This window comes from Panthera uncia (genome assembly GCF_023721935.1).
Source record: "Panthera uncia isolate 11264 chromosome D3 unlocalized genomic scaffold, Puncia_PCG_1.0 HiC_scaffold_8, whole genome shotgun sequence".
NCBI lineage: Eukaryota > Metazoa > Chordata > Mammalia > Carnivora > Felidae > Panthera > Panthera uncia.
Genome location: NW_026057586.1, coordinates 38,366,392 through 38,379,095, shown reverse-complemented (window position 1 = coordinate 38,379,095; position 12,704 = coordinate 38,366,392). Strand labels below are relative to the sequence as shown.

General features: G+C 35.9%; 1 protein-coding gene across 7 annotated transcripts in view; it reads right to left on the bottom strand.

Annotated features, from left to right (window-relative positions):
* NOL4 (nucleolar protein 4) overlaps nt 1–12,704 on the bottom strand; it is a 424,003-nt gene that overhangs the window by 107,635 nt on the left and 303,664 nt on the right. For all 7 annotated transcript variants that reach the window (XM_049620236.1, XM_049620230.1, XM_049620231.1 and 4 more), the window contains one exon: nt 100–213. In XM_049620236.1, coding sequence (XP_049476193.1) covers nt 100–213 — 114 coding nt within the window. The remainder of the gene's footprint in view (nt 1–99; nt 214–12,704) is intronic.

The window sequence follows — 12,704 nt, the reverse complement described above, 5'->3', positions numbered from 1 at the left end:
ACTTCAAAATCCCAGAGCTTTCGCCCTTCTACCTGAATCAGACTAACTGAACAATATTTGCAATAGCTGGTGTCTACCGACCCCGAGGCTCCTCGGTACCTGTTGTCTGTCCAGGCGCATCCTCTTGGCGGCATTTCTGCTCTCACTCTCACAGGCTGAAGCCAAGATACTCTCTGCAACTGCTGAAGTCAGGTGGGAAGGAATAGGTCGAGACTAAAAAAAAAAAAAAAAAAAAGAAAGAAAAAAAAGAGAGAAAGAGACATAAAAAATTATTAACAGACCCGTGCAATTCTCAGAAGAGCTCATAGGATGTGCAGGAGTATCCATTTATTTCGACTAAATTAATTTTGATAAAAAGAGGAAATGGAAATTGCAAAGATGAAAAATGAAAGCTAGTTAGAGGTTAAGGTATAGTTATTACACAGATCCATCAGTCAGTCCCAGACCTCCACATTCCCAAGTATTTGGTCTGGGCCATTACGCTGGAACTTGAACAGGCGGTGACAAAATGCTGACTGGGTTTTGCAAATAAAAGAAGTGCCTTAATTCTTTCAAAACACATGACAATGCACAACAAAACAAAAGCAAGTGACAAGGCTGAAACATAGCTGGAAAAATGGACAGACACTCAGACCATGTCAAACAATCTTAATATGAAATATGAGTATTTACAGTTGAAGTTGTGACACATTTGGTGTGACTAAAATCCTCTAAAAAAGCTTAAATACAAACCAAAAAGTCAGTCCTAGAACAATTTTGATTTAATAAAAGTTTGATATTTTCATCTGAGCTGTATGTGTACCTACATGTTTTATTTATAAAATAGGAGTCGATATTATTAACTTAATAGATACATGTTGGAAATCCATCTTCTGTATAGTCCACGCAGAAATTAATTAACCCCCCAACTAAGCTCGTAATTAACTTCAAATTGTTTGCAACTCTCCATATCATTTGTGATAATCAGAAAATTTTTCCATTTTCTTTTCCCCTAATTACGTGCAAAATCATCTAACTGAAAGATGAAGTGCTTAATGATATTGAACAGTTTTTTAATGAAGATAAGCAAATGACAGATAAGAAATAACATGACAATTTAGCCAGATAAGTTAGCCAAAGATGCAATTACAAAATAAAAATGCCCTTTGGGAAGTTAGCCTATATAATGACATGCCACCTTAGAGTTTTCAAAGCCTCAATCTCAAATATGTATGGATGCCATTTATTAGAAGCCTCTGACCTAATAGACAACTTTTAATTTTTTTTAAGTGAATATGAGCATGCCTTTATGGCACTTGATTCATTTTGCTAAGTCTAGCATGTAAAATGTGCTTTAGCAAATTGACCCATAGGGTTTATATCTCAATATTATAGAACAGCTAAATTCAGACCATCAATGTTTTCACAGATATTCGTCAGTGGAATTTGTATAGTGTACGAAGAGACCAGGCTCTGACCTTGCGTGACCTAGGAAACAATTTCTGTAGCTGCCTCGGCCGCCCTCCTCATGCTTCCACCTGCAAAGTCACCTCTGTAGACAAAAGGTAAGAAAGGTACAGGGTACTGTCTCCACTGTGAACCCTGTGAGATGCCTGAAATGACACCTGGACAACTTTGATAATAAAGCGTTAGGATATCTGGAAATGCTATTTTTTTGCAAAAGAAAGAAAAGAGAGAGGCCCCTGAGGTGGCAGTTAAAAGCAGCAGATGCATTTCGAGAAGGAAATCAGAAAGCCAGAATTTGTGTAGGGAACAGAGAGGAGGGTCAAATCAGATAAATTAAAAAAATAATAATAATAGTCATAAAGATGTAAATATAATTTCAAAAGTCATATTGCTCCTTTATTTCATTCGTACTTCCCTGAGTATGGATAAGATAATCTAGCTCAGAACCAAAAACATATTGAGCCACAAAATCAGTGTCTCATGAAAGGACACAACTCTGGCCACAGCTTGGCTCAAAACTATAATCTAAACCACACAGGAATTAGGTACACGATGTTGTTTTGCCTCAATTGAATTACTTGGAGGCAAAGATATTACAGAAAACAATGAGAATAGGAACATTCCATTATGGAAAAGGAAAAATTATTTGATTGTAGCTAACATTATTCAAATAGAAGTGACAGTTCACATCATTATAAACTACATTATTAGACCTTTCATCTGGTTCTAGGGACTGAATTAACACAATCTAAATAAAACATCAGCAGCCTCTCTTTTCTTGATATAATTATTGACAGACACATGAAATTCAGAGAGATGTATTTCTGCTCTTCATTATCTTTATTTCTATCAGGTATCTCCATTCAAAATTAGGAATATATAAAGCTGTGGAACTTTATTCAGCTGATTCGATTGTAGCAATAAACACACACCTTCTTAAACACATAAAGGTTTGTTGAACAGATAAAACAAAAGGTAAAATATCCCTGTAATTAAAATTAGCTTTTCTTTTCAAATTCTTTTTAATTTTTAAAAATAAAATGGGAAATAACTTTCACTAGAACAGTAAAAGTTATTAGGCATGATAATCTATATAATTTCCTTTTCAGAGAACATAACAGAGAAAGTTGGATCTTTTCCAGATAAAGGAAATTGGTCTTCTTAGAAACTAGAATAATGTCCTGGCCAAGTGAGAGGCTAGATCATTTTTAAGGTCACTGGATAGCCTAATATTTCAAGATTTTGGAAAAAAAAATCAACTTCAAGATAAAGCAATCATGTACTCTTTCCTATTAAGTGCAAAAAAACAAGTAGAAGCAAAGATATATGATAAACATTGCCAGTAGGTAAATGATATAATTTTGAAAATACAGTTGTTCTGAGCTTATTGTAGAATTATAGCTTGGTAACTGTAAATAGCCACAGAAATCATTCAGTACAAGTTTCTTCTCTGAAGTTTGAAGAAATTGAAACCTAGATAAGTGATTTGCTAAAGGACAAGTTGACTAGATATAGAAACCAAGGTTCCTGTCTCCTAATTCTCAACCCTTCCATTGTCTAAATTCTGTTGTATACTTAGTACTTTTATGTAATTTATCATTAATGGAAAATATTGTAGAAAAAAATCCTTACACACACTCTGTTGTGTTCAATAAGCAGACCAAAGACAACCCTTATATGTGTATATTACAGTCGTGCTCATTGGCAAGAAAGGCAGAATGAATAAAATCTATATTACAGTTTAATATACATGTATTTTTCAAAGAATTTCCTATATCTTAAGTGAATAATAAAATATATACATCTAAGTAGAAACCACTAGCATCCTTATTTTAAGATAAATATAACACCTGACTCATACTGAGTGGTTGGGATGGGAAGACATAATATAGGAAGCTGAGATTCATTATCTAATTTAATTTTCCAAGCAACTCTTGAGAAAAATATTTATAATACTCCTATTGAGGAAAGATAAATTGAAGTTCGGAGAAATCATATAACTTGCCTGAGATCACACAGCTATGGATGTGGAAATACCTGAATTCATATCTAAGTCTGATAATAAGTTGGGAGTAATAGTTAATTCCTAGTAAAGAATTATTGCCAAAGTACACCGAAGGTCTCAGTAGCTTAAACAAAGTTAGAGATCTTAAATACTACACACTCCTACAGAGAAATCCATTTACAGCTAACTCTATTTTGCATTTAAGCAAAGAGTATATTAGGATCTCACAAAAATTCTTCTCTTAAAGAGACTGAAATTCTCCTAACACATTTTCCTATTAATTCTTTAAAAACCTTTCTTCACTAATAGCACAAAAATAAGTTTAACTTTTCTCAGTTCTGCCACATACTCTGCACGGACGCAATATAAACTCACACGGTTTTCATGTTGGAGAAACCAGAAGTGCCAAGACATCACTGTATATGAAACATAAGAGAACCTTAGTTTTGTGCCCAAAATGAGAATAAGGAGCCAGGCAGGGTTCTTTCTTTCCTGTGAGGCAATCTGTTAAAAATTCCCTTGGTTCTAATACTGATGAGCCAATAATGAATGCCAATGCTTTCACCACCCTTGGAGCTCCATTATGCTGCGCTTGGATAGAAGATACTACAATTGCAAGTCTTCTGCTTATTGTCCCTCCATAATTTGTTCTTTCATAATTTGTACTTTCATAAGTACTTCACAACTCTGAAGTACTTATACCAAGACAGTAAGAAGGGAATTAATCATTTTTGCTCCTTATCAAAGTGATTTTATCATAGAGGAATTTAAAACTATTATTTACTGTGAGTTTTGAGAACTATCTTCACCAGAACTCTCCTTCACCACATTTGATGGTAGAGAGCTTACTCTAATACTCCCGCATTTGTGTCTTCCTGGAAGGTAATTAGCAGAATGTGTTAAGGACCGTAGTCATGGATTCCACCAGGGACAAGTGCCGTAATTTCCCTCTTACATTGGTAAGAGTGCCCATGAAACACAAAAGCCTCCATGTGATAACCTAAGGATATTTTTGACAAAAAAATGCATAGAATTCAATAGATAATTTATGAAAAACAACACTTCTCCTTTTGGTTAAACATAGCTCAGTAAATATACTGTTTGGTATCTAATAAGATTTTTAAATGATGATTCAAAAATATATGTAACTATACCGTTTACATGATCTACACCTGGAATGAGATTTGTTACCTATTTCTTACCCTAGAGAGGAGACCATGCTAACTACCCTCGCTAATTATCTCTTCGTAATTAACTGTCATGAGTTGAACTTTCCCTAGCACTGTTCTTATTGCAATAATTATCTATGACCAAATCAGTGGTTGTTTCATTAAACAGATGGCTCAGCTGTCGTGTAGAACTTTTGGAGTTTAAAAAGTCACATTTTAATTGGGGACTTAAGATGTGATTGCTGTTGGCACAACATAAATGTGCCTTTCCTTATAGATACATGTAAAACTTAATACCACACCAACAAACTAGTCCACTTTTTGATCTCAAAACTATAAACTACACAATGTTAGTGTCCTCAGAACTGTTGTACATTTAAGATGCTCCAGGTTTTTTTTTTTTTTGTTTTGTTTTTATAAAAAAGTAAAGATAAATCATGACTGGGGGCACCTGGGTGGCTCAGTCAGTTAAGCATCCAACTCTTGATTTTGGCTCGGGTCATGATCTCACAGTTTGTGGGTTCGGGCCCCATGTCAGGCTCTGTGCTGATAGTCCGGAGCCTGCTTGAGATTCTCTCTCTCTCCCTCTCTTTCCTTCCCCCACTTGCATAGACAAGAAACATAAATTTAAGTTTAATAAACTTAAAAAAAATAAATCATGACTATAAAACTGTATTCATGGATTTATAGTAGTTATTTGTGGCAAGGCTCACTAGCCTCCAGGGTTTAAGCATAACTAAATCAAGTAATAAATGAGACCAGATTTGGAGCAACTGTGATATCTACCCAAGATTTTATGTAGAATGAGCTCTTTCAAGATAATTAAAGCAAATGATACATTACTCAGAATTGACATAGGACCCTAAATTATTTTTCCTAATCTTGTTACTTTCTAGAATACATAATTTAAAAATTCTGCAGCTTAGATGATATGCATATTTTATCTCCCACCAAATGATACATCTACACCTAAAGGGATAATTGTTACAGGCTGTGTAGAAAGTTGTAGCTCCTAAGGGATCCCTTCAATTAATCAAGCAGCTTCATTTGTATCCATCAGTGGAATAAAGTAATAGTTTAGTGATGAAGTGACTGACTTGAATATTATTATGAAATCAGCTACTTGAAATCTGACCGCTTTTGCTTTTTAATCTCTCTGAGCCTCACTCATTCTGCTAGGTATCATTAATTCTATTTTTGCAAATGGCAAAACCAAGGCTCATTCAGTAAGTTGTGAATAAGAAAAATAATATTTATATCATGGGCTAATTTTTGGAATTCCATGATGAAGTAATGTACATAAAGTCACTGATACATTCACTTATTCAACAAACATATCTAATAAGCACATTCTATATGTCAGAAAGTATGTCATGTTCAGATATATAAATAGTATCAATACTGTCTCAGCCATCATAGTTTACAATCTAATATATGCCCAGCATGTAGGGTGTAATACACGTGCAATAGAATATGTTAATTACAGACTTGCAACCTTTTACCAGCAATTCTATAATGCTAATATTGTATAAACTGAAAATTGTTCCAAAAAATTTGGGGAAATTTGGCAGAAAAAAACTGATATGGCCTTTTCCCTACTTTCTGTGAATATTCTGATCTTTTATGTCAGAAATACTAATATATTTGTATATGATCTGCTTTCCCCGACTCTGTTGCAAGTGTTATGCAATAACTGGAATATATACTCTATCATGTTCCCCAAATCTGAAAAGTTCTGAATTTTGGACCACATATGATCCAAGGTTTCAGGTAAAGCTTGTGGATGTGGACTAAAAACACAATTAAATTGTTCTTACCTCATCCTAGATGGTTTTGCTGGACATTATGAGAAAAGAGCCTCATTGACCTCACCCTGGCCATGACTATCATAAGGGCTCATCCATCCAAGAGATGGATATATGATCTAAATAGGACTAAAGTCCTTTCATGGGAAGGGTGACCTGGAGCTGGAAGACTGCTCTCGGATGCTAAGTAAGAAGAGGGGCTTAGAGCTGCTGATGGCAACATTTTCCAGCAGGTAGCAAGGACCTGAGAGGAAGAAGCCTGGTTGAGAAATAGGGGATCAGCAAGCCACTGACGTCTGGCCCCATGGATCCAGCTATGTGTGAATCCTTGGATGATCCAGTTTGAGAAAATTCTCTTGACCTATTTAAAAGGAGTTTGGAAATGTATTTTCAACAAAAATGCTAATTAGTCTTCATCTAAGCTTTGACAACAATTATGAATTAATAGTATGCACTTTGGCCTTAATTTTAGAGCATCATTGGCCATTAATAATGATCTTTCACAAATAAATGAGGATTTATGTCATATTTAATACTCAGAAGCCCAGTTTGGCTAATCCCATCTGATAATACTTTTGATCAAGACCAGAAAAACTGAATTATCAACTAAAGTGACATTTTCATTTTTTTTTTAATATTTATTTTTGAGAGACAGAGAGAGACAGAGTGTGAGCAGGGGAGGGGCAGAGAGAGAGAGAAATACACAGAATCTGAAGAGGCTCCAGGCTCTGAGCTGTCAGCACAGAGCCCGACGCGGGGTTCAAACTCACAAGCCATGACATCATGACCTGAGCCAAAGTCGGACGCTTAACCAACTGAGCCACCCAGGCGCCCCGACATATTTTCATTTTTAACTAAGTGACTACTTGAAATATCCACTAGGAAACATCCTTTAATTCTGAAAATAACTGACTAGATATGCTTATGATTGTTGCCGATCATGGCATCTTTGGCCCTAATAGCTTATTTGTGAAACCTAAAACCGTATACAAAATCTATTCACTTGGTTAATGTCACTACCTGTTCACACAAACTGCCAAATAGATGAAAATATTTTTAAAATAGGATTTCAAGAGTTAAAAAGAGTTAAAATTAAATGTAACTTTTTTTCTTCAGGGATATATTTTTTTTCCCTATTAGATTTTCAGTCAGCAATCACTTTTGTTTGTTTATTTTTTTTATTTTTTACTTTCTAATTTACATCCAAGTTAGCTGGCATATAGTACAATAACGATTTCAGGAGTAGAGTCCAGTGATTCATCCCCTATATATAACACCCAGTGCTCATCCCAACAAGTGTCCTCCTTAATGCCCCTTGCCCGTTTAGCCCATCTCCCCACCCACAACCCCTAGAGCAACCCTCAGTTTGTTCTCTGTATTTAAGAGTCTCTTATGTTTTGTTCCTCTGTTTTTATATTCCCTTCCCTTATGTTCAGCTCTTTTATATTCTAAATTCCACATATGAGTGAAGTCATATGATATTTGTCTTTGTCTGACTAATTTCACTTAGTATAATATCCTCTAGTTCTATCCACGTTGTTGCAAATGCAAGATTTCATTCTTTTTGACTGCTGAGTAATACTCCATTGTATATAAGCACTTTGAAATGCCAACTATGGAAGACTGTGAAACACATAGCACACAATAAAAATGAGCTTATCTCCCAACTAATTTCTACCACAAAGGAACACATTAGTCAATGTCCATTCATTCATCTTTCACTTGACAATTTCAATTCAGTTGAATTGAGCAGGAACTGAGCAGCTTTCCTGAGCAATTAACTGCACTCTAGGTAAGACATTGTAGGTGATACAGACATGAACAGGTTAAGCAGCATAATACTCAAGGAACATAACTTCTTGTAAGGGAGCTAAGGCCCATATATAAATAACAGCAATATGAGACAGGAGCAAACTACAAAAGATGTACCACAAAGTACAATTTGCACACAGAAGAGAGAAAGATTTAAGGCTGCTTTTAGTGAGAAGTGAGTGCTGTCTAGATAGAGACATTTGATTTAGTCTTCCAAATAGTTCAAGAGACTGAGATAGGGTGTTCCAGTAAAGCCAGCCATGGCACACAATTTCAGATTAGACTGCATTTTATCATGTTCCTTGGATACCAGGTACTATGCGAGGTGGGAGTTTTTCCATTTGTTATTTCCAGTGACCAAGTGATGTTGGTTTTCATGTGCAAAATAAATGCTATTTGTTTCTGTTTTTCCCATGAGGAAGCTGAAACTTACTTATACAAGGTCCACCGGCAATAACTGGTAAAGGAGAGCTAAGAACCAAGACCCTCTGACTTTAAAAATCAAGGTTTTTGTTTTGTTTTGTTTTGTTTTTTCAGATTTTCTCACCAATGGTGCTAATTTACCACTGTTTCCTTCAGGGCACAGCTTCCTTCTGCTTGGAGGACATTTCAGCTTTTCCATAGACAGCCTGTAAGTGGTAACCTTGGTCACTGAAGTAGTACTTTGTTTTTCACTCTGGAAGTACAGTTTAGCTGGGCTTTGATTTGTGAATTAAAACTAGTTTCTCCAAAAAAAAAAAAAAATCGAGACTTTTTGTCCTTGGTCCCTTACAGACGGTCTTCTGGCATCTATTTTGAAGACAAGATGTGTGTCCATTCTGCATTTACGTTTTAGATAATCTCTTGTTTCTTCATAGTGACCTTAAAGAATTTCTTGAGACTGCTGTACTTTCACTAGGATCCACACAGGTACAGATTTGTTTCTGTTTATACTGCTCAGCACGGGTCTATTTCCCTGCTCTTAGGACTCACTGGTTTACTCAAGTCTATAAAATTCTCCCTTCTCATCTGTTTGAATTGTTGTCCTTATTCTAATTTCTCTTCTAGAGTGCCTATTAGATCTATCTTTATCAGTCTATTCTCCACCTTAACTCCTTTTTCCTATTTCTCTTCTCTTTTTCTGTAATTTCCCCTTGATAGAGGAGTAGCTCTTTCAGAGTCCCAGTTTTTTATATAATTCTCAGTTCATGTTCCTGTCTAGTTGCAAACTAAAATACACATCTCCTGAACTTAAGTGGGCATTCAGACTACAACCCTGACCTGTTTTGGCCTACATTCACTTTTTCTATCTTCCTAGTCTGTTACCCTACCAAATTAAAGACTTACAATTATGGCTATGAGTTTTCTATCAGTTTCATAGCCTGAAATTTTCCTTTTATTTATTTTGATCTTATCTGGTTATTTAAAAGGTTGTTATATTTTACTTATTATCTGTATATTTGTAGAGGGAAGGTGGGTGGGCTCTATGTGGGGTACTCCATAAGGCTTAGGTCAACATTTTGCTAAAAGATCCAGTGCTAAGTAACTCTGACAACTATGTTGGCTATATTCCTTACCCTCTATTTACTTGTCAATCTTAATATATTTAGTAAATAATGAGAGAATAGCACCCATAGTTCCTAAGTAAGGAAAAAATCAGTGGACCAAAAGAGCACACACTGAGAAAAGTACCAGAAATCCCATGTGATGGCTTAAGGTGAGAAATGAACTAATTGAGCATATTAGAAGAAAGAGTAGAAAGAGGCTAGATTATATTCTAAATATTTCTTATACATTATTACATATAACACCCCAACATCCCACTTCTTTAGAAAACTGGAGATTCAGAAAAATCACACAAAGTTGTACAGGAATTGAACCTAGGTCTCTCAGTTTCAAGAGCCCATACTCTATTACAGTAAGAAATTTAGAATTTGTTCTGAGATGGCAAAAGTCTGACACCATCAAAGCCAGAACTGAGGAAGACTACTCCAGGAGCAAAAGCAGGTTTCTCATAAAGCCAGGGAAGTTTAGATACTAGGGTTCCTTAACTAGATGGGACTTCCAGAGTTTCTGGATGTTGTAAGCATTCTAGGTAGGGAGGGGAAGCCAAGTTAAAATCAGTAACTATTCATATGTGTGTCTGAAAATTGTCAAAAGAGATGTCAAAGGAAAAGGGTCTGAATCTTCAAGACTTCTGTTTTGTTAAAATTTTTGGTGTTTTCTTACTATAAACAAATATTCATCGTTCTACATAATTTTTTGCTCACAATTTTATAGTATTTTTCTTTTAATATAAGGCCCCAATTTTATAAATTTCAGGCACAAATCCTAGTTCTGTTCCTGCCTCAGATAGAGGCGAGGGAGGGAGGGTAAGATGCAAATAGAGGAGTTAGAATTCTGTATGAGTACAGGTATGAGGTGTGAAGGGATAGAACTAAAATGGTAGCCAATAAAATTCAAAATTATTGGACTGATTTGGGAAACATAGTAAAGGAAGAATCAACAGAATTCAATGAGCAGTAGGATGCAAGCCATAAGTGTAAGGAAGTCTAATCTCATTTCAGGTGTATGAATACAGCTATAAATCACAATAGTGGTGCTATTGCCAGAGAAAGGCAAGTCAAGAGGAACTTACAGGTGATCTGGTAGATGAGGTGAAAGACCAGTGGCGAGGATGGATGATGGAAAATACAAAGAGTTCAGTGAAGATATAACAATACATTTGTCCAGCATCTGGCTGACATTTGGAGTGAAATACAAAAACTCTGCAGGCGACTGGACTTCCACTGCCAGAGTTGCTTATACAGAACAGATCTCTGCGGCTGTGGATAAGGTAAGACACAGTACATGGCCAAGCCCAGGATCTCAGGAAGTGGCCCCAAAGCAAGAAAAAGAAAATGAGGAGGGAGAGCAACAAGATGCTCAAGAAAATGGGGGTGAGTTCATTAAGAATACAATGTTTGGGGGCGCCTGGGTGGCTCAGTCGGTTAAGCGTCCGACTTCGGCTCAGGTCACGATCTCACGGTCTATGAGTTCGAGCCCCATGTCGGGCTCTGTGCTGACAGCTCAGAGCCTGGAGCCTGCTTCAGATTCTGTGTGTCCCCCTCTCTCTGCCCCTCCCCTGCTCATGCTCTGTCTCTGTCTCAAAAATACATAAAAACATTAAGAAAAAAAAAAAGAATACAATGTTTGATCTGGTGCAAAGGCAGTCATGTGGTCTTTTAAAAAACCAATTCAATGGGTTGGTGAGAACCAGAGTCTGGAAGAGGGACCAGTGGGGGAGTTGGTTGTAATAAGTGTGATCTGTGAGTATAAAATAATCTTTCAGGAAGCCTGGCAAAGAAGGATGGTTTCAGACTGTAGAAGAGAAGATCCAAGATGAAATATTTTCTTTGTCTAGGGACCTTTTGATAAGGCAGAAGAGAAGAAATTTCCCTCTCTCAGTGAAAAGGGAAAACTGAGAATGTGAGCATTGGGATGGTTGATGAAGCAGCTTTATGAAACAGACCGAACAGGGGGGAACAGAGGCTGCAGGGTCATCCAGGGGCAAACACAATGAGGACATCTCCTCTGTAAAGATAGTGGCAAATACTTGAAAAATTTTAGGTGACCATGAAAGTTCTTAATATTGCTTGTGCAGGCTGAGTGATAACTAAGACTAAGTTACATCCATGCTAACGACAGCCAACATGAAACAAAGATGCAGATCACAGAAACTGAGAAAGTAAAAGCATTGTGAATTCAAAAGACCAGATAGCAAAATTACTAAGCAGAGTATTAGAAGATACAATTAAAAAGAAATACCATGAATAAAGGACTCAGGAGAGGATATGAAAGTATCCCAGGGGATGGTAGACGACCTGTATGAAAAAGAGCCCATAAATTGGTACAAGTAGCAGGTGGGGAATTTAAACAAAATGTGTTTGCTAATTAGCATCAATTAAGTTAATTGGTCACAAAGACAGAAATGTACATAGTTGTGCGAATAATAACACAAATAATGGCTGCACAGGTATTAGAGAGTTTTTAATCATGACCTTGTATGAAGGGATGGGTATACCTTTAATCAAAGTTTTAATTTAAAGAAGCGCTTTAATTCCTATTTTATAATATTTCCATTAGCTAAGAATGAATAGCAAGTATCAACTGTAGTTTTTGCAATGCTCATATTAGGGAAGTTTTAAATTGAAAACAAATTCTGATCTCTCTACTTTCATCTGCATGAGACAACTCAAGGCAAATGATGTAATTAGTGAAATTCCCTAGGAAAAAAAATGTACTATTTCCTAAACATTATTTCTTTTCTAATGAAGGAATCATGAGTTCAGAAGGCCAGATATCAAAATAGCTAACAGGGATATTATAGGATGTAATTTAACAAAATACTATAATGAAGAGCTTTGATTATAGTATTAAAATTTGTTTGCATAATCAGATTTAAATACTTTTTAAAACTTACATCTCACTTTTTTCTTAAAACTGTTA